The sequence below is a fragment of the Ascaphus truei genome, chromosome 4 (assembly GCF_040206685.1).
Source record: "Ascaphus truei isolate aAscTru1 chromosome 4, aAscTru1.hap1, whole genome shotgun sequence".
Taxonomy (NCBI): domain Eukaryota; kingdom Metazoa; phylum Chordata; class Amphibia; order Anura; family Ascaphidae; genus Ascaphus; species Ascaphus truei.
Window position 1 is genome coordinate 35,719,878 of NC_134486.1, and position 20,296 is coordinate 35,740,173.

The 20,296-nt window shown below is 45.5% G+C and overlaps 1 protein-coding gene across 4 annotated transcripts in view; it reads right to left on the reverse strand.

Moving 5' to 3' along the window:
• Nucleotides 1-20,296, reverse strand: part of MARK1 (microtubule affinity regulating kinase 1) — a 127,377-nt gene that overhangs the window by 28,493 nt on the left and 78,588 nt on the right. For all 4 annotated transcript variants that reach the window (XM_075595571.1, XM_075595573.1, XM_075595574.1 and 1 more), the window contains 5 exons: nucleotides 15,219-15,267; nucleotides 13,511-13,576; nucleotides 7,202-7,272; nucleotides 4,073-4,129; nucleotides 1,455-1,691 (listed from right to left, as the gene is read on the reverse strand). In XM_075595571.1, the coding sequence (XP_075451686.1) occupies nucleotides 1,455-1,691; nucleotides 4,073-4,129; nucleotides 7,202-7,272; nucleotides 13,511-13,576; nucleotides 15,219-15,267 (480 nt within the window). The remainder of the gene's footprint in view (nucleotides 1-1,454; nucleotides 1,692-4,072; nucleotides 4,130-7,201; nucleotides 7,273-13,510; nucleotides 13,577-15,218; nucleotides 15,268-20,296) is intronic.

The following is a 20,296-nucleotide window of genomic DNA, read 5'->3' on the forward strand; positions in this document are numbered from 1 at the left end:
AGCACGCAGATACAGCGTGGCATTGGAGCACGCCGATACAACGTGGCATTGGAGCACGCCGATACAACGTGGCATTGGAGCACGCCGATACAACGTGGCATTGGAGCACGCCGATACAACGTGGCATTGGAGCACGCCGATACAACGTGGCATTGGAGCACGCCGATACAACGTGGCATTGGAGCACGCCGATACAACGTGGCATTGGAGCTCTGCTACACATATATCCGCATCACCCTGCTTGACGGGGAGTACATGCAGCGGGTTTTCTTCTGTGGGACACGGAGTGTTAGTGAAGGCAGCAGCTGCTGGATCCTATGATTTACTCTGAGACAGGACATTCCAGCGTGTCTGTTTGTATCTCTCCCCTGCATTCTGCATTCTAGCCTCTCACCCTGAGTGAGTCCGATCATACACAGGAGGACTTAAAGTGGATACTTTGCTATTTAACCCATGCCCACGCTGCTTCATACCTCAGTGAACTATTGAGTAAGAGACTGTTCTACTCTTCTGCTTTTGCCACGGTCGCAGCATCAGTATTTGGGGTTTATTCCTCTTTCCTTCTACAGGAAGGGGATAGGGGAGGATGTGAAGCCCCCCGAAGGCCGAGTTTATAGTGGTCGCGGCAAAATACCTGTGTTCCGTTGAGGTGCACATAGTGGTTGCGACCGCGACTAGGCGGAGGAGCGACGGAGCGGCAGAATCCAGGAGACACTAATGAATTCGTCTCTCCAGGCGATGGCCGCGTGATGCCAGCCAATCACGGCAAACCGCTCACGTGACGTCACGGGCCACGCAACCTGTTGCCTGCATACAGTGCAGGATTCTCGCGCCCGCACCGCACGAGTGACGTCACGCGGTCAGGCACGCGCCCTGCAGCGGCCACTATAATCTCGGCATAACACAGAGGGCGGCAGTAATGGTGCATTCCCACACAGGCTCAAACTGAGCTAGCATAACATCTAACTACACCAGGGCTGGCCAACTCCAGTCCTCAAGGGCCACCAACAGGTCAGGTTTTCAGGATATCCCTGCTTCAGCACAGGTGGCTCAGTCATTGACTAAGCCACCTGTGCTGAAGCAGGGATATCCTTAACACCTGACTTGCTGGTGCTGGTGCCCCTCGAGGACTGGACTTGGCCAGCCCTGCTCTAGAACTTCTCTTCCAATTACCCATGCTTCCCTCATTGGTCTAGAAATAGATTTTTTATTTAAATCAGTGAAAATTGAATCCCGTTGTGTGTTCACTATTAACGCTCTATTAGTCAAATATTATTTGTGCACAGTAGACAACGGCAATATTGTGTTTTATTGCTGTTGTTGTGAAGAGTTTAAACAATGTAAATAAACAAATTGGTGCTTTAAAACATAAAACCAATGTTAAACACGGTTACTACATAGCAATGTACTGCAGGCCTCTCTGGGCCAACGCAAGGTCCGACAGTTCCACATACCTTTAAGTTCTGTCCATCAAAAGGTAAGGATCCGCTGACCAGTGTGTACAAAATAACCCCCAGGCTCCACACATCCACCTCTGGACCATCGTATTTCTTCCCCTGAAAGAGTTCGGGGGCAGCGTAGGGAGGACTCCCACAGAACGTGTCCAGCTTGCTGCCCATGGTGAACTCGTTGCTGAAGCCAAAATCGGCTATTTTAATATTCATGTCGGCATCGAGAAGAAGGTTTTCTGCCTGTTACGGGATGAAAGGAGGGGAGAAGACAATCACCACCACATGTTCTCAGCTAACCCATCCTGTTCTAGAACTTGGAACCCCGGCACTGCCAGAGGTGCCTGTCACCGGTGTGTAGGTGTATGTTAATTAAATGTGGCACCAACAGGGTAATCAGCACTTAAAATACATCAAAGCGCATGGGAGATTGTAGGAATGTCTATTAATACCTTTGCCGAAGTGGTAATTTCACACTGAAGAGGTTAACACTTTGGGTGCGGAAAATTTCTGTGTAAGCCTAGCAAATGAAAATATCACCTGTGAGCAGATTCATAAGTCTCAGACAGGTCTGCAGCACGGCTATTCACCATTGTCTCCTAGCATACAGTGCTTCCACTGCAGCCAAGGATTCTGGGAAATAACATGCAAATTTACCTCCTGTCCACTGACATTGACGACCCCTATAAGCTTATGCTTGCTGCATTACACAGCTTTTCAGCACAGCCTGGGTTAATATGCATAGCCAGTAAACCTACCCACAGACAGCTGTTTCGAACTTTTGGGTCTCATCTGTGTTTGGCTGGTTATACTGGCTTAGGTGGAATAGGTCCAGTACCACAGAAAGTCCAGATGTGCCTGCATTATTATTTTTTAATCTGTCCCGTCTTTCTGAGTTAATACATATATCAGGATTGAGGCTTTTGTCTAGAAGTTTGACTGTTTTTAATGAGAAAAGTAAATAAATAACCAAAATAAAGTTAAATAATTTAAAACGTATGAGTAGTTTGTAGCGTGAATATCTTCTGAGACAGCAAGTCTGAAAACTAGCCAGCAGGGGGCACTGTTGAGCTGCATTTCATTTCTCATTCAGATTGTTCGTACATTTGTGGGACGCAATGTCAAGTGATCAGATTTCCGCACAGACGGTCGGTAGTTTGTAGAAACGGTCTTCGTTAGGAGCCGTCCATCGATGTATAACACAATCTCGGAGCAAAATGCTTTCAGAGGACACCAATAGGATACAAACCATAACAGCGGTCACTAGAAACACACACCAAAATGTGTTGTGTTCGCACAGTAAGATTTGCAGGCACAAATATCCCTGCCCCAGTGACAATGTCTAAGGGAAATTAAAGGACCTCCTTCAAGATCACAAGTAGCTGGTAATGGGAAGTGAAGCAGATTCTTACAGTAAAAACACTTTGCCACCAGGCTTCTCTGTGCACCGCGGGCTTAATTCCCTACGGTGAACTCAGCCTACCCAAAACGGCTACTTGGGTCGCTTCCGACACCCGCCTCATGTTAACTCTGCAGGCACAGAGCCATATGGTTCAATGCTTTTGCCGTTAAGTGCAATGACAAGAGTCATGTCAGAAATCACAATTCCAAGATGGCCGCACGAAAGACAACACCACAGAAGCCCAAAAAGCTATTTTTCAGATCAAAGGTCACCAGAACAGTGAAAGCTAGGAAACAGTCTCTTTCAAGAGACTTACATTGGAACAAAGTTTACAGCTCTATGTTGGCTGTGTTCAGATAAAATAAATTGAAGCCAGAATAAAAAGAAAGGGGGTTTCTTGATGGAAAGCTAGGTTGGACAAGAAGTGGTCCTGAGGAAACACACTCTGACATACAATAGCGAAGACAAATAATAACTATGCTGAAAAGGGAGACTGGCGTGAGCAGATGTACCATTTTGTAAAAGTGATGGGTTCAGTGCGGAATTCGCCTGTCACAAACATAGTGTGAGGAATAAATCCTTAAATGTTTATATGTTAAAACAAATCACTACTGCCCACCCTTGACCAATACATATGAATTAGTGAATAAAAATGCTCAAAGCCAGATTGAGGAGATCAATAACAGCTCCGCAGATACTCGGAATAAATGATACATGTTCATTATTCACTACTATTACAGCAACACTTATTATGCATCAATACATAAGAGGAGACAGTCTGGAACAATACTGCTTTCTGACAAGTTCATGGAGACTCCATGATGAGGACTTTCAGCTTTTCAGAAAATGATCCATTGTGCACGGTCATTTGTGCGGGTTGAAGTGAATACAATGGTGCAAACCGTGTAATTAAACCAACTGCACATCATACACAAGAGGAAGCCTCACAGATTCGAATCCTAATTCCTGCTGTAGACCATGTTCTTACCATGTTCTTACTGTCCCAAAACTATTTGGTGAACAGAAGCATAAAAGTGTAGTTCAAACTCCCCTCACTGCTGGAAGGAAGTTGCCTAATAGACCTTGATTACAAAGGGTTAATGTTGAATTATATATGATTTCATGAGAACACAGCAAGATCACACTAGTCATTATTTGAAACGCACAAAGCTACCCACACCAAAACTATAATAAAAACAAGAATATAGAACGGACCCATTACCTTTAAATCTCGATGCACAATACATTTTTGATGACAGTACTGTACAGCAGACACAATCTGAAAGAAAAAGTAAGAATGCCATTAAAAACAGCAGCAAAAAACATTACGTTTAAGGGGATTGCGTTTTCACTTTGACGTGTAGAAATGTCATTTTTCTCTCTTTGTAGCACAGTGCAACTGGTTTGCCGTCTATAGGTTACGGTCCATACAGTAGTTACTAAGAGGGGCTGTTACAGAAGACACTTCCCAGGCCATACACTCGACTTGAAAGTCTTCCAGCACTGGAAGGCATCTTATGGAATGGGCCACAATGCATCACAAGCAAGGTCTTTATTCTGAAGGTCCAAACTTGTGTCTATACCAACCAGCTTCCAATGCTGTGACTATTATAGCATTCAGAACTTCTGCTGGAAGACAGTCTAATCATATGCATTTACTACAATTTCTATGTGTGTGTGTGTGTGTGTGTGTGTGTGTGTGTGTGTGTGTGTGTGTGTGTGTGTGTGTGTGTGTGTGTGTGTGTGTGTGTGTGTGTGTGTGTGTGTGTGTGTGTGTGTGTGTGTGTGTGTGTGTGTGTGTGTGTGTGTATCTGTATGCGTATACTTATTTTTTTTTATCCATCTGGATTTGGAAAAAGCTTAACAATAGAAAATAGAAAAATACATGTTAAAAGAAAAAAGTGCAATCATGAGTAAATTCTTACTCCGGGGGGCCCCCCAATGGGGAACACAGCCAGAACGTGTCGGGCCTCTTGGTCCGGATGGATAAATAAAGTTTGATTGTGAAAGCATTTCTCTTTACATGTGATAATTAAGTGGGAGTGAGTGGAAATCAATTTTTCTGTTTTGAAAATGTTATTTTTTGTTTTTGTGTGCATTATTCCGTACACGTACACGTACGCGCACACACACACACACACACACACACACACACACACACACACACACACACACACACACACACACACACACACACACACACACACACACACACACACACACATTAAGATATGTGGTAAAATGATAGATTTTTCTCAGATCACAGATAAGCTGCATTCACAGTTATAGGAACTCGGACATAAGACATTTTTTCGTTCCAGCACAGTGCATACGATCTTGGGTCTTTGGAGTCTGTCCAAATGATAGTAAGTGGAGAGAGATTGTTTGGGCAACAGTACGGTATAATGATGCTGCCGTTACACTCCCCGCAGAAGGTATTTTTAGCCGTTGCTCCGGCTGACTGCAGGCAGCTGTGTCCCCGTGTGCGCGCGAAGCAGCATTGGGATGTGGTGTCAGGTTTGCGTGCAGGAAAAGAATACATTAGGGGAAGGCATTTCCATTCATGTCCCATTGCTCTTTCCCACTGAAATCACCGGGGTTATCTTTTATTAATCCCTTTGCAATGCGTTGTAATCCGCTCTGACTGCAAAGTATACACATTGCAAGCCTTTCTGGCTGGCAGCAAAGGGGTTAAATAAAAAATAATGTTGCTAGGAAATGGTTCATAAAAATTGGCTTTTTATATATATTTTGCCCGCCCAACTTGTCCTTTATTTGTTATTTTCCCATTTTTGGAATCAGGAATAAACAAAACATTTAATTTAACACGTCTGGCAAAATTAAAATATTCAGCACCCTATTTAAGTACAAAAATGTGTGTCCCGAGTCACAATTGTGGCAGGGAGGTACCATGATCACTAAGCAGTCTTCTGCCATAAGACCCCTCCCGGCGATGGAAGACCATCTCCACTGGCCATGCTCTACTAAGCAGTCTTCTACTACAAAGCCCCTTCTGACCCTGAAGACACCATAGAGCAGGGATGGCCAATTCCAGACCTCAAGGGCCACCAACAGGTCAGGTTTTCAGGATATCCCTGCTTCAGCACAGGTGGCTCAATCAATCAGTGGCTCAGTTGTTGACCAAGCCACTGATTGAGACCTGTGCTGAAGCAGGTATAGTGTGGGTGGCCCTTGAGGACTGGAGTTGGCCACTCCTGCGCTGTGGTGTCTTCCAGAGGCCTTATAGCAGAAGACTGCTTAGTAAAAATGGGCCTGTACCCTTGCAAGGAGATCCAATGACGGGCTCTTACCAGCCTTTATTACGTCATTGCACACGGGATGGCCTTGGAATCAGAACGGGTTGGGTTACTGAGCCTTCTTCCATGAGAAATTAAAATGGAACATCTCCCCTCTGAGGTAAAAGGGGAGTTGGTCTAGAGCGGGGAGCACAAACTTTTGCAGCTGCGCCCCCCTGCCTTACCTTGGTGCGGCGTCAAATGATGCCGTGGGGTCATGTGACGTCACCCGCAGCGTCATTTGATGCGTGTGACGTCACTTGCCGCTGCATTGCCATGGACACGAGTGACGCCGGCAGAGTCAAGGTAAGCATAGCGTTGCAGAGGCCTCACGCAATCCCCCGGCATTTAATTTAAATGTCTCAGAGAAGAGTGCAGGGCTTCTGCAACCGCCCGCGCCCCCCAGGACAAATCCAGTGCCCCCCACTTTGCGCACCGCTGGTCTAGAGGGGGAAAGTACCACTACTTTGTGATGTGTAATCCTCGAGTAATACTACGTTCCGACTCCCAAACTACCAGCTCCGCTGTCTTTAAAAAAAAAAAAGGATATTTATTTTCAAAAGGGGTAATCTCTTCTAGAATAAAAATATGGTAGAGAACATATTAAAATACGATCCAAAAATAACCGTCCCGTGTGCAGAACACAGCCACTGCTCGTTTTACTCGAAGACACTTCGTCCCTCTTCCTTGCTGATGGCGACCCTGGCATGGAACCAGGAAAAGGCATCGACCAATAGGAGCCGGCTCTGCCATCTGCCCAGGGCTGTATTCCCTGCTCACCGGAGGAGGGAATCTGGGCCCATGCGCGAACCAGCAAAAGCAAGCACATTGCTCACCACCCGGCGACAAACACCGGCTCAACAATAACACTGCTCTCGTGCTTCTCACCACCGCGGGAGTTGAAGGACTGCCAGCTTTTTTGCCCCCTGAGCCCTGTTTCACGTTCCACGCACAGTGACAGTATATGAAAGCATTCCGAGTTTACCAGCTCGAACACCTCGGCGAAATAAAAACAGCAAAAGAAAAAAGGATAAAACGTTTATTTTCTCCCATACCTGCCTAAATTTCGCCCGAGCCTCCTTTTCCTTCATCCTTCCGTGGGCCACTAAATAGTCAAACACTTCCCCTGTAGAAAATAAACACGGTTTTAATCACTGTCGTCACCATTGATGCTACAAAATCAGACATAAAACATGAAATAAATAAGGAGTATTTTTTTTCAATGACAAATCTGAAGGAGATGAAATGTGGATCAGAAGGTCCTTTTGTTGAGCCGGTGGCGCTGGTATCAAGGGATGAAAATGGATAGAAGCAAATAATGGGAGGGAAAGGCTGCTATGCAACAACTGAGACTCGCATCATACACACACACACACACACACACACACACACACACACACACACACACACACACACACACACACACACACACACACACACACACACACACACACACCTATTTTAAAGGTGCTGTCCATAAAATAAAATGTAACGTATAACCCCGGTTCTTTCCCTCCATACAAGGGTTTCATTACAGTATCCAGTTTTTTCAGCCCCTGCGTAGTGGTCCCCATTCCGGTATCCAGACATTTACCTATTGTGTAAGCCAGGGACGCGCAATCATTCTGCGCTGCGCCCCCCTCTGTCTGGCAGCCCCTGTGCTCTCCCCCCCCTTAACCAAGATTCAGCGTCAAATGACGCGTGGGGTCACGTGACGTAACGTCACCCGCAACGTCATTTGACGCGCTGTGCCATGGCGACGCGTCATGTCACATAACCCTGTGGCGTCATTTGACACCGCCTTGCCGAAGAAAAGGTAGGAGACACTGCAGAGGCCTCACGCGATACCCGGGCATTTAATTTAAATGCCTTGGGGAAAAGGGCGGGGCTTCTACAACCACCACGCCCCTCCCGGAAAAATCTTGCACCCCTGGTGTAAGCCATTATCCTTAACACTACACTCACCTTGGTTGGTTTCGTTTGCGCTCCTTATTTTCTTTTTACCTTACCTTCAGACACAGGGGCTGTGTCTATTTTGGGTGCGGCACCATTAACTGTTAATTATATTCATTTGCACTTAATATCCCTTCCTCACCTAATGTAACGCAATGTCTTTATATATAATGTATAACCCTGTTCACCTATTGTAACCGTGTAGCCGTCACCATAACTCTGTGCCCAGGACAGACTTGAAAACGAGAGGTAACTCCCTATGTATGACTTCCTGGTAACAAAGAGTTGATCACCAACACGGGACACCTGTTTGCTTTGGGACTATATATATGAGACACATTGGGTTGTTTGCAGTATGCCACTAACACGTGAGAAAGGCCGCTGCATCGGTCGAAATCTCGCAATTTTGCCTCAATAAATTCGTTTAGAACAAATCCGTAGTGCCCCGATTCACTTTTTTTCTGTTACTTCCTGGTAAAATAATTTTTAATAAATAATGACATTTCACCAGACCTCCAGTTCCTCATCTTACTGAAGGTTTTAATTTGTGAAATAGTAACGTATAGCGTAGAAAATTCGTACAGGTTTTTAGAGGCAAAAACGTGCACTGTAAACGCATCATTATAGCTGGACAAATGCTTCAGCGTTCGTTCTTCTGATAGGTCTAGCCCAGTGGCCAACTCCAGTCCTCAAGGTCCACTGCCGATTTGAAGGACCTCTCTGCTTCAGCACAGGTGGCTCAATCAGTGGGTCAGTCGTTCACTGAGCCACCTTTGGTGAAGCAGAGAGATCCATAAAACGTAACCTATTGGTGGACCTTAAGCCTGGAGTTGGCCACTCTTGGTCTACTCCTTCCCTTGCCCCCGATTAACGCTTTGGGTGCCCTTGAGACGCAGCTACTACGTCATAGGGTTTGGCACTCCGGGGGCCCGTGACGTACTCACTCCGGAGGCTACTGAAGACATCTTTAATGACAGTAGCCATAAGGTGGTTCAAGGCTGCCCGCTTAAACGTCCGGGTGTCTTGCAGATTTTGATTGCACCTTAAAAGCAAAAAATCCGGATCGATATTTTCTTTTCCCCTTACTTTAAGAAATCTCTTTTTATTTTTTTAAATATCATGGAAATATGGCGTGTCTGGGGGGCATGGGGAGGGGGGGGTGCGGTTGGGTACCAGTGATTTCTGTATTCCACCAACCCCCCCCCCTGCTCCCAACCCCCCCCCCCTGCTCCCAACCCCCCTGCTCCCAACTTGGGACGGAGGGGAAAGTACCAGCCCGCTCCCCCCCTGCTCCCAACGTGGGAAGTACCACCCACCCATTAATTAATATATTTATCATCCTTTAGTTGCTAAAGCAATCATTTTGAAAGTCATATCCACTGCCTCTTTTGAAACGGGCTCTGACACACCTTTTTGAGCTCTGCCTTTTGGCAACAAAGTATCACAAACAGATCTGTTGCTGTGTTCCAAAGAGCTGATTGCCTATTACCCTGGAAGCTGGAAGAATAATGTGTTACACTGAGTAATATACTGTTATATTGCAGCTGCGGCATTTCACAGGCTGCAGCACACAGTCAGAAGGCGGCCATTTAGTTAGGCACACCATCAGGATTTTCTAGGATCAGATTAATAACAGGAGCACCAAACGATTGCCATCTTGGATACGAATGTAGAATTATACATTGTCACGTGCTTTAAATATAAAAAAGGGGAATGTAGTTTTGCTGCTTTAAAGTTAGACTTGGGAGGGGTTTAATGTCCTCTGGCTGCTCCCTTGTGTGATGTCACAGTGTGTTCAGTCTCCAGTCCTCACCTCCTCTTATCTTTATTGGTTCTCTGATAAGGACAGTGTGGGATAAGGACAGTGTGGGATAAGGGCAAACAAAAGACTCAGAGGCCCCTAGGACATGTAACTGGCTGACTAAGGAAATCTGTTGCTGTTTGGCCTCTCTGTTACTCAAGGGTTTCAATAGTTGTACTTCCAAGGCCTTGCAAAAAGCTCTGTGCTTCAGGCGCCTTCAACACAGAGGAAGATATATTGCGAGAATAGCTCTGTGTTAATGCAAAGGCACAGAGCCCCTTAGCTTGGAGGAGTCTCACGCCACCCAGACTTACCCTCCATTCAGCCAAATGAGGAATAGGTGTTTAAATCCGAAGCAAGTACCAATATATCCTCATGGAAACAGGAGAACTGTATGCGGGAATGGAAATACAGCTGAACCCCGTTATAACGCGGTCCTCGGGGGCCACCCGATCAGACCGCGTTATAACCGGGGTCGCAGAAAAACAAATTTAAACGGCCGCAGCGCACCCGAACGGAACGAGAGAGGAGGCAGGTGTGAGGCGCCGGCAGCCCCAGCACGTTCCCCCAGAAGCCCCAGCACTTCCCCTAGCCAGAACATCCCCCAGCAGCCCCACCACGATCCCCAAGCACCTCTCCCACCACGATCCCCCAGCACTTACCTCAGCAGCCCCACCACAATCCTCAGGCATAGAGGGAGGAGGCAGGAGTGAGGCGCCGGAAGCCCCAGCACGTTCCCCAGCAGCCAAGCACCACCAGAGATAGGGAGGGTGGGGGGTGGCGGGGTGTATGTGTAAAGTTTGTTTAAAAAAAAATTAAAAATATTTAAATATTTGTGGTACACTTCGGGGTCCACGCTCACACCGCGTTATAAGCTGATCCGCGTTATAGCGGACCGCGCTATAAAACGGGGTTGAGCTGTATTACTAAAACAGAAGACAGGGGCGCGCCTCCCCACGCCTGCTCTCCTGCATTCTACGCCCCCCCCCCCTCCTTACCTCTTGCGGCAACGCAGCGTCAAATGACGCCGCGGGGTCATGTGACGTCACGTTGCCATGGAGACGAGTGACGCCGGCAGAGTCAAGGTAAGTTTTAGAGTTGCAGTGGCCTCACGCGATCCCCTGTCATTTAATTTAAATGCCTCGGGGCCTCTGCAACTGCCCAGAGAAATCCACTTTTCGCACCGCTGACATAAGACATTGTGGTTTCCTGTGCATTGTATCTTGTTTGTATCTTCATCATATTGGTTATAGTATATTTTTTATCACTGCATTGTGAAAACACATTACACAGTACTAGCCGTGTCATTTGTGCAGCGGTCATCAGATGACTAGGCACCTAAATGGTGACCTTAGTTCAGGAGCAAACATATGTTGGACGTCGTAATAGAAAAAAAATAGTGCCTTTGACCAGAAAAATGAATATATACTGTAGGACTAGGAAGTTTAGCATTATACATTTCTAAGGGAGAGAGGCGGGGCGTGAGGGAGAGAGGGGTGGGGCGTGAGGGAGAGAGGGGTGGGGCGTAAGGGAGAGAAAGGTGGGGGCGTGAGGGAGTGCGAGGTGGGGGCCTGAGGGAGAGAGAGGTAGAGGTGAGCGAGAGAGGAAGGTGAGAGATGGGGGCGTGAGAAATAGAGGGTGGTGGTCTCACAAGGCCGCCGAGAATAGGGGTTGGGGGGCCCAGTGGAAACTCTTGTCCTGGGCCCGGGAAAGCTGTCTGCAGCCCTGCATGCTTGCTAAGTATTAGCAGCAGCTCTGTGTGTAATGTAATGTTCTAGGAAATGCTTATGCATGTGTAATCTAATAAACTATGAACGCGCTTTGTTGGAATTCAACTTCTGGCCCTTTCACAACTGGATAAAATGACTGCCAAATCGTAAGAGTCATTAGGAAAATAGACATCCGATTAATTTAACTTCTATCAAGTCAACCTGCTCTGGGCGGATTTTCAAACCCACTGATGGAGCCATTGCAGTGTAATCTCTCGCACTGAAAGGCCTCCCGATATGTTGCTGTGCTTTAACAGCCTTTCATGCTAGGCCTACATCTAAAAATAAGCATTATGCAATATAAATCAATCATAAGTATGACTGGTCTGATTGAAGACAAAAAAACTGAATCCATTTGAAAACATCAGAGAGGAAATGTGATTGCTAATTCCACATTTGCATGATACATTTAAAGAACAGATTGAGGGTTTTAACCCCAAATTCTGCACGGTTAATATGGTATTTTCCATTGAGAAATGCAGCAAAGCCAAGCGGAAATGACCAGCACTGGAGGGCATGGAATGACACTGAAGGTACATTTGGATCTTTTAATAAGAAAATCTGTACGGGAATATGCCAAACAGGTTACAGCTCGGGCAGAGTATTGATGCAGGAAACCATTTACCGGAGTCAGGAAGGATTTTGTTTCCCATGTGAAATATAATTTGCAAATGTTGCACTGTGGTTTTTTTCTACTGATCAATAGAAATACAGTAGGAGTCTCGCGGAGGAGACGAATTTAGCAAAAGGCTGGACTTTGACGGACAAATGTTCTCTCTTTTGAAACCATCAATAAGAAGGTTGAATATGGTACCACCATAGCACTTGGATCAGCGCCTACATCAGTCCGATTCAAAACAATAAGGCAGCAGCGCTCCCAAAACTCTAACACATTGAATACAACACGCTCTAACAAATCATTTTTATTTGAGATAGTCCTACTAATCTTATGCAATTTACTAGTTCGCTGGCGAAATAAATGCCACATCAGGATGAGATCATTTTTATAGCGTAGAAAGCTGTGTATCAGAGAAGCCAGTTCTGGATCCCGAAACGCGGAGTGAACAGGGCTTACTGTAAAGAGTCAGATGATAGTGAAGAGAGAGCTATACATAGCCCATTGCAGGAACACTGATCTCATTATTTGCATCTGCTTTTCCTATTGAACATGTGTGGGTAACACGCACCAGAGATCACTGCATAGATATAACCAATTGGAAGGCCATCTCAAATCCACGTGGCAGTGTGAAAGGTACTACATTTATTAAATAAGACAAACAGTAACTCTTTACCTGGCACTTGGTAACCACCCATGGCCAGGTACATGAACTTAAACAGGTTGCTAACCACTATACAGTATGTAACCTTTCTGTGAGATCAGGATGTGTATGAGATGACTGGACGTTGGCCAATATATTGTTTTCAAAACGAGGCATCAAGAGTGACTCTGGAAATGACCTGATGCTCAGCATCACTTAATTACCAGGTGAGCTGAAAGCTAGAATTAAAAAAAAAAAAAAAAAAAACATAAATAAGACAAGGCCGAGGGCAAATCAGCATGGCTAGAATATTTGTGCAACCTACTGGAATTCTTTTGGAAGCAGATATCGGGCACATGGACATTCCTATAAGCTGTTGAGAAGGTCCCTCACCAAAATAAAAACAAAGCCAATAAATCAAAAATAAAGTGGTGGATGAACCGAAGTTGGCAGGAGTTTTGAAAACATTTCCAGCACAAATCAATGCCTGTAACACGAGGTCATCATCAAAACTGTGTGTGTTCCATGCCGGGATTAGAACACGTACAACATTCATATTCACTGAATTTATGCGTTACTTACCGCCACTGGCATACTCCATTATTAAATACAAGGTCTTCTCAGTCTCAATTACTTCAAAAAGTTTTACTGTAAAAAGAAAAGATAAAGCACACCGTCATCTTCCATAAATAACCATACCATATTTCTATAACATATTGCCATGGGCCTTGTAATCTCTAAGGAACGGATTTCTAAAAGCTAAAACGGAAAAAGCGAAATCAGTGTTCAACACTCAACATGTCAATCCCCAGAACGTTTTCTTTTTTTTTTTTTTTTTTATCCGCGGTAATCACGCAGCTTTCTGATATTATTGCTGTATTTTGGTTCTTTTCATTCAACACAAAAGAACATGAAAAACTGGATTGTTGTAGACTTATGAGAAATAGAGGGCATGGGACTTAATTACCCTAGAACATCTCTTGGTACCAATGACAGGGCCAACTTTAGAATAATTGTATAATTAACGGTGTATACAGAACACACAGTACTCAGGCAACACCGCGTCTCAACCCAAACCAGAAATCACCAACGCGTTTCTCACTATCGGTCAGTGATTTGACACGGGATTGACCAGAAGTTTGAAACATGTTGGGTCGACACCCAGTGATTAGGTTCTTGCTTTATACTTTACCACGGTGCTTCCTACATGTAAACGGACTATCAGCATGACAAGTTGTCTATTTCTTCATTAAGAAAGGTTTTACACGAGTATTGTATTTATGTGCAGTCTGCGGCACAAACGGTGGCCTGTGTATAGTAGGGATTCCTGCATCGCGCTCTTGGATTCCTTTTCTCCTAAGAGCGCCATAGTCTATAATTGTTCTAAAGAAAGGGCTGGGAGAGGGCTACCCCAGTAGAGTTGCCATGTTTCCATCTCAAGCATTTTTTAATTTCCAGACTGTATTTGCCCAGACCTCGTTCTCTGAAAGACGGTTCCATTCATCTACTACGGTCATAAAAAAAAAACCTTTATCCTTACATTCCTCCCAAGTCTACCACCCACTAGCCTTAACCAATGGTTCCTTAAAATAAAATGACAAACAGGGCAGCATTCATTATTATTTTAATAAAGCATACCACTATGAGACTAAAACAAATGTAAAAAAATATATATATTGGTGGAACTTTTAAATAAGATATTATTTGGCCAAAAATGATTACGTTAAAAAAACAAACCAACCCACTAACTATTCCCTATAGACTTATGTGTTTCAAGATGGCCGACTCAGGACATGTCATTATAAAATGGGTCTTAAAAATATATTTCCAGAAGTAAATAGTTTCTTCCTTTGTGACTCAGGGTGTTTTCCTATACATAAACAGGGGAATATATCTGATATAAAAGGTCCTGCAACAAACTTACACATGTCAAGAACTAAAATGGCTTCAACTGTACATGTCAAAATAAAGTAGGCCTCATTTCTCTAAAGTTCCACTGCTGTCAACAGCTTCCTAGCCTTGTAAACTATAGGGCAAGTTGAACAACAGATTTCTAAACACAGAGCAAGGTTTCTTCATACCTACTGGCTAAATATTCACGGGGTGCAAAAAAGTTATTAGCCGGCAATTGGATAGGCCACAGCGGTTAGAGGAAAAGAGGGCGTGTGGGAAAGCTGAATATTTACACACTGCATGAAATTTACATTATTGCATTTTTAAAACAAAATAAGAACTTTAAAACTTCTGCCGTGAAGTCATGAAACAATCACCCAAAAGCAGCGACACGTACCTATATTAGGGTGATTCAAGATCTTCATTATTCTGACCTCTCGGAACAACTGTTAACAAAAGGAAAAAGGTCAATGATTAGTTCGCAAATTAATTTTGTAATAATCAGATATCTTAGATACGGTGCAGCAGAACTACAGGTATGTGCCGTACTGTGATAAGGTAGCAGTCTGTTTTAATATCCATGTGAAACTTTTAGTGCCGAAGAAAAACAATAACTGGTGGGGCTCCTGGACTTGCACCCCTCACTGCCAATGATGACTGCAATTAGTCACTACACTATAAAGAAGGCACACTTCTTGTCATGGGCCATTCTACCCACTTGCTCTTCGCCGGAACCACTCTAGCCTTATTCACCATAGTAAAAAGTTACAAGTTGCATAATACAGAGCAGAAGTTTATAGAAGGGTAAATTACTTATTACTGAGGACTGAAGGTGGAAGGACAAGATCGTTAAAAAAAATAAGGGATAATTCCTTTAAAAAAAAAAAAAAAAAAGAGGTCTAGTTTACCAACAAGCATCTTAAGACGTAGTTCATTTAACACGTACTTAATTAAAAAAAAAAAAATCAACATGTAAGAAAGCAGGAACCAGCACACTTGACTTGAAAAGAGCTAATGATGTTTGATGTTCCGTTTCCCAATTGGACATTACTTATTGGAGACAGAAACGTCGATTAGTCAATATACACCAACAATGGTTCACAACCCGAGTGTGCTGGTTCCTGTCTCCATATAGTACACCTTTGCACAGCTGTACCTGCAGTTTGATAATATGCTCCCCATTACACATTTCATATGTATATATGTCCAAATCTGTTTGTTTGTGGGTTTGTTTGTGCGTGCTCTTATTGGCTCTCATGCTCTCCCATTTGCTGACTGCGGGGCGTGGTTCTCATTGGCTCGGCGGGCCTTGGCTCTGGCGCTGTGACTGCGAGGTGGGGTGACGTCACGGGCAGGGCCACGTTCGGAGCTGGGAACTGGGGGGACCGCAACTGTGAACGGAGGGGAACCAGAGCGAGCGCCGCACAACCCTCCCGCCCGCCAACACAGCGGACAGCCGCCGACGAGCAACCCGCCCGCCCCACAGTGAGTAAGCTACCGCCAAGCAACCAGCCCCGCAGCCCCCCCCCCCTCCGCCGACCTACCTGCCCCCGCAGTGAGCCTCCCCCAAGAAATGGTTTGTTGGCAGCACCAGCATTTCCTGTGCTGGCCCTCATTGTGGACTATTGTCTTCCTGTGGTTGACCAGTTCAGTTAAGGTACATTTTCTCCTACACACACCACACCATTTTCTTTACTTTCTATTGTGCCAAATGGTTATCAATGAATGCATGACTGTCGGATTCCTTCACCACCAGTGATCAAAAGGCCCTCCACCCAAAGCCCAATAATGATCAGCTACGATTTTGGATGTAAACTGACACAGTTTAATGAACATAAAAAAAAAAAATTACCATCATCCTTGCCAGCCAATAACATTAAAGCATAATCACCATTAATATGCCAGCTACTGACAATGTCGTCAAGTGGGCCCATTCACCATCACTGCCAAAAGGTTTGAGCAACCCCAGTCGCAAAGCTAAGACGTTGCTACTCCCTTCCCAGGCCCTGAATGGGGCTAAGCAACTTGCCCATTGACAGAGGCGATGTGGGGGTGTCGCCCTCTGACAGGGGAAGGGAACAGAGATGCAGAGTAAAGGGGATAACAGCATGAGGAAAAGAGACGCTTCAAAGACCACCTGGAGCGCATCATTCCCGGCCCCTGCATGTCTGACGTGAGGTCCAGTAACTGTTCTATGCTGCTGTTTTATTCTACCAAAGAATATCTGGGAAATAACACCCAAGTCGCCCCAAAGGCTGCAGCCATAGGGTGTCACCATTCGCTGATGATTGGTAATGTTACAGCTACTCTATCGGAAACTAACCAATGCTTTCATCCCCTGTACCCAATGTTTCAACCTACCATGCCTATATATTGTAAGCTCCTCGTGGCAGGGTCTCTTCTAACACATTACAGGCTTATCCTTGTTCTTCTAACACAATTTTAATCCTGTCTGTAAATATTACTTATGCCCATAATCATATCTCTGGCGGCCCCCAAAATATTTGTAAATTGAATGTATAACCGTCATTCATTTAATGCAACCATGTACAGTAGAGTCTCATTTTATCCGACATCCCTCACCCCGCCCCCTTTCTCACTTACCAGGCTTACCGGCGGCGGCAGAAGAAAACTGAAGACAACGGGAGCGGAACAGTAGAAAGACAGCTAGCGGAGGGAGAAGAGGACCATGTCAGCGGAGGGAAGAAGTTGAGACAGCGGGCGGCGGCAGGAGAAGACATGTAATCGGAGCAGTAGCAGAGCAGCACAGGTGAACGGCAGGGGAGGAACACGCTGTAACACTGGAAGTTGACCGGTGTCTGACTTCCGGTGTCTGCCGGTGTTACAGCGCGTTCCTCTCCTGCCGTTCTCCTGTGCTGCTCTGCTCCTGCTGATTACACATGTCTTCTCCTGCCGCCGCGCGCTGTCTCAAATTCATCCCTCCGCTGACATGGTCCTCTTCTCCTGCCGCCAGCTGTCTTCCTCCTGTTCCGCTCCCGTGGTCTTCAGGCCTCAGCTTCTGCCGCCGCTGGTAAGCCTACCAAGTCAGAAGGGGGAGGGAGGAGCGCAAATGTCGGATAATACTTTCCGTATTATTCAACATTTTCAGTTATCCGACACGGTATGGGTCCCGTATGGGTATGGGTATATATATATACACACATACATACATACATAGGTATGGGTATATATATATATACACACATACATACATACATACATACATACATATACACACACATTCATACACCTGTATTATACAAAATAAGTGTTTATTTTATATACACAACAAAAAATGGGAGGGAACTTGCTCTCGATTGCTGATACAAAATGGTTGCCAAACTGCCTATTCACCGCCCAACTGTCAAATTGGCCCCGCCCCTAACACAAATAAACCAATGAGCATCGACCCACTAAGCAACATATTAAACCAAAACACAAATTCTCTAACTCTTTATATTGATTTAGGGTAGTCATAACCTCTAGTCATGGACCTCATCCCCAATACTCCCTTGTGAATCACTGCAACATTGACATTGCTGCCACATTCTCACCTCAATTAGGGTTGAAGAAAAGAAAAAATGGCGGTGCACAGTCGGAGACAACACACGGAGGGCTATTGGGGTAAGCTCTATGGAAAAGTTTATTGCCACATGTACTGTAGTACAGGGTAAAACACACGCTTACGCGTTTCACACCGGATGGCGCTTTATCAAAGAGTAGAGGACTCCTGAAATGTCTGTTCTCCACTTTGTAGCATATTTGCATTCCAAGCATTACCTTCTGGCCAATGCCAGTGTATAAAATAGGTGAATGTTAAGGCATGTAAATGCAAATGGCAATAGGTATATGCGGACAGGTGTTTGAACAGCCCAAGGCAATTAATATTAGCCTAATTAAGGCTGCATGTCACAAAGAGAAAGATTGATCCCACGATGCAGAGCCTCCGACATAGTCCCCTCTCGCCTTACTTAGTACCGCGCAGCCATTCCAACAGGCCTGGGGGAATCCTCCGCTGCGATTCCGTCTGCTTCGCTGGATCTTCCACACACTATGGGGGAAGTCCCTTACTACTGGCCAGCCCTATAGTACTCCACTACGGTGTAGGAGAAACTAGCTGGGCCTGCGGGGAACGGGTCTGGCTTAGTCCAAGGGGCATGACTAGCTCCCTGGACACTACCTCTCACTTCGCCGGCTCCGCCAGGACTGAGCACGCCGCCTCCACTCCACGGAGGAAATCCTGAACAGCCAGGACCTCCTCATCCTGCAGCGCCAAACCCAAGATGGCCGGTGCCTTACACACAGTCCATACAGTATGTATGTGGCTGTGTCAACCACAACATGGCCGACGCAACTCACTCAAACCCTTCCAAGCGACGGGACCACTGCCAGGGAGGAGGCGAGGGAGGGTACCCCTCCTACACCTTTCAACCGACTTTGTATACTGACATTTACAAGCCTCAAGACTAAGGCATTATTGCAACATTGTGCAAGTGCTTCATTTACACACAGCATGAAGGTTCTTTGAAGCGCTATGTTGTTTGTTTTACAAACTGCCCCCTTTCTCACCTCAATTAGGAGCCCACAATCAGCCACTGGTGAAAAAAGTACAGTACTTGGTACAAGAGAGTGATATTTGGTATTCGGTTTGTGCAGATTGCTTACATTTGTCGAGTGTACCGTATCTAACCGTACCAGGCAGCAGTTAAAGAGAAGGGGAAAAAAGAGAATCTGTGGTTTCAAGTTGGACTGCACCTTCAGTAAATTCCCCTCCATGTCATTCTGGTCTAACTTCATGATGAACATTTAAAAAGATAAAGTTGTTAAAATGCAGCGGCCATTCGTCTTCGTCAACTCCATTAAAATGGTAGTTAAACAACTGATAACGGCTAATCACAAGTCCGCCAACAGATTCTCTTCTACACAAGATACGTTTAAAGTACACAATACTTTTATGCAACGCCATAAAAAGAGATTTGCTAAAATATTTTCTCCCCTGGAGAACTGCGGCAGGGGGGCTCAACTCCACCCCCCCCCCTCCCCAACAGGTCAGGTTTTCAGGATATCCCTGCGTCAGCACAGGTGGCTCAATCAAAGACTGAGCCTCTGAGCCACCTGTGCTGAAGCAGGAATATCCAGAAAACCTGAACTGTTGGGGGAGGAGTAGGGGGGGGGGGGGGGTTAGGGCTTTTGTTGAGCCCCCCTGCATTGCGGAATGAACAAAGACAAATAAAGAGGAGGTAGAGGGGAAGAAACAGGATCAGAAGATGTTATACAGTAGAGTGAACCCTACGTAACAAACCTACACATCCCCAAGTGTACAATACACTTTTGGATTGGACCCACAACGTACATCCATAGGGTCGAAAGCCCTTGTGTTTGGCCGCTCGTATAGTGACCGCGACGGGCGACTGGACACATCACCCGTCGCCGTCAGCGAAAGTTATATTTCGCTTTGCGGCGGCGGCGCAGGCT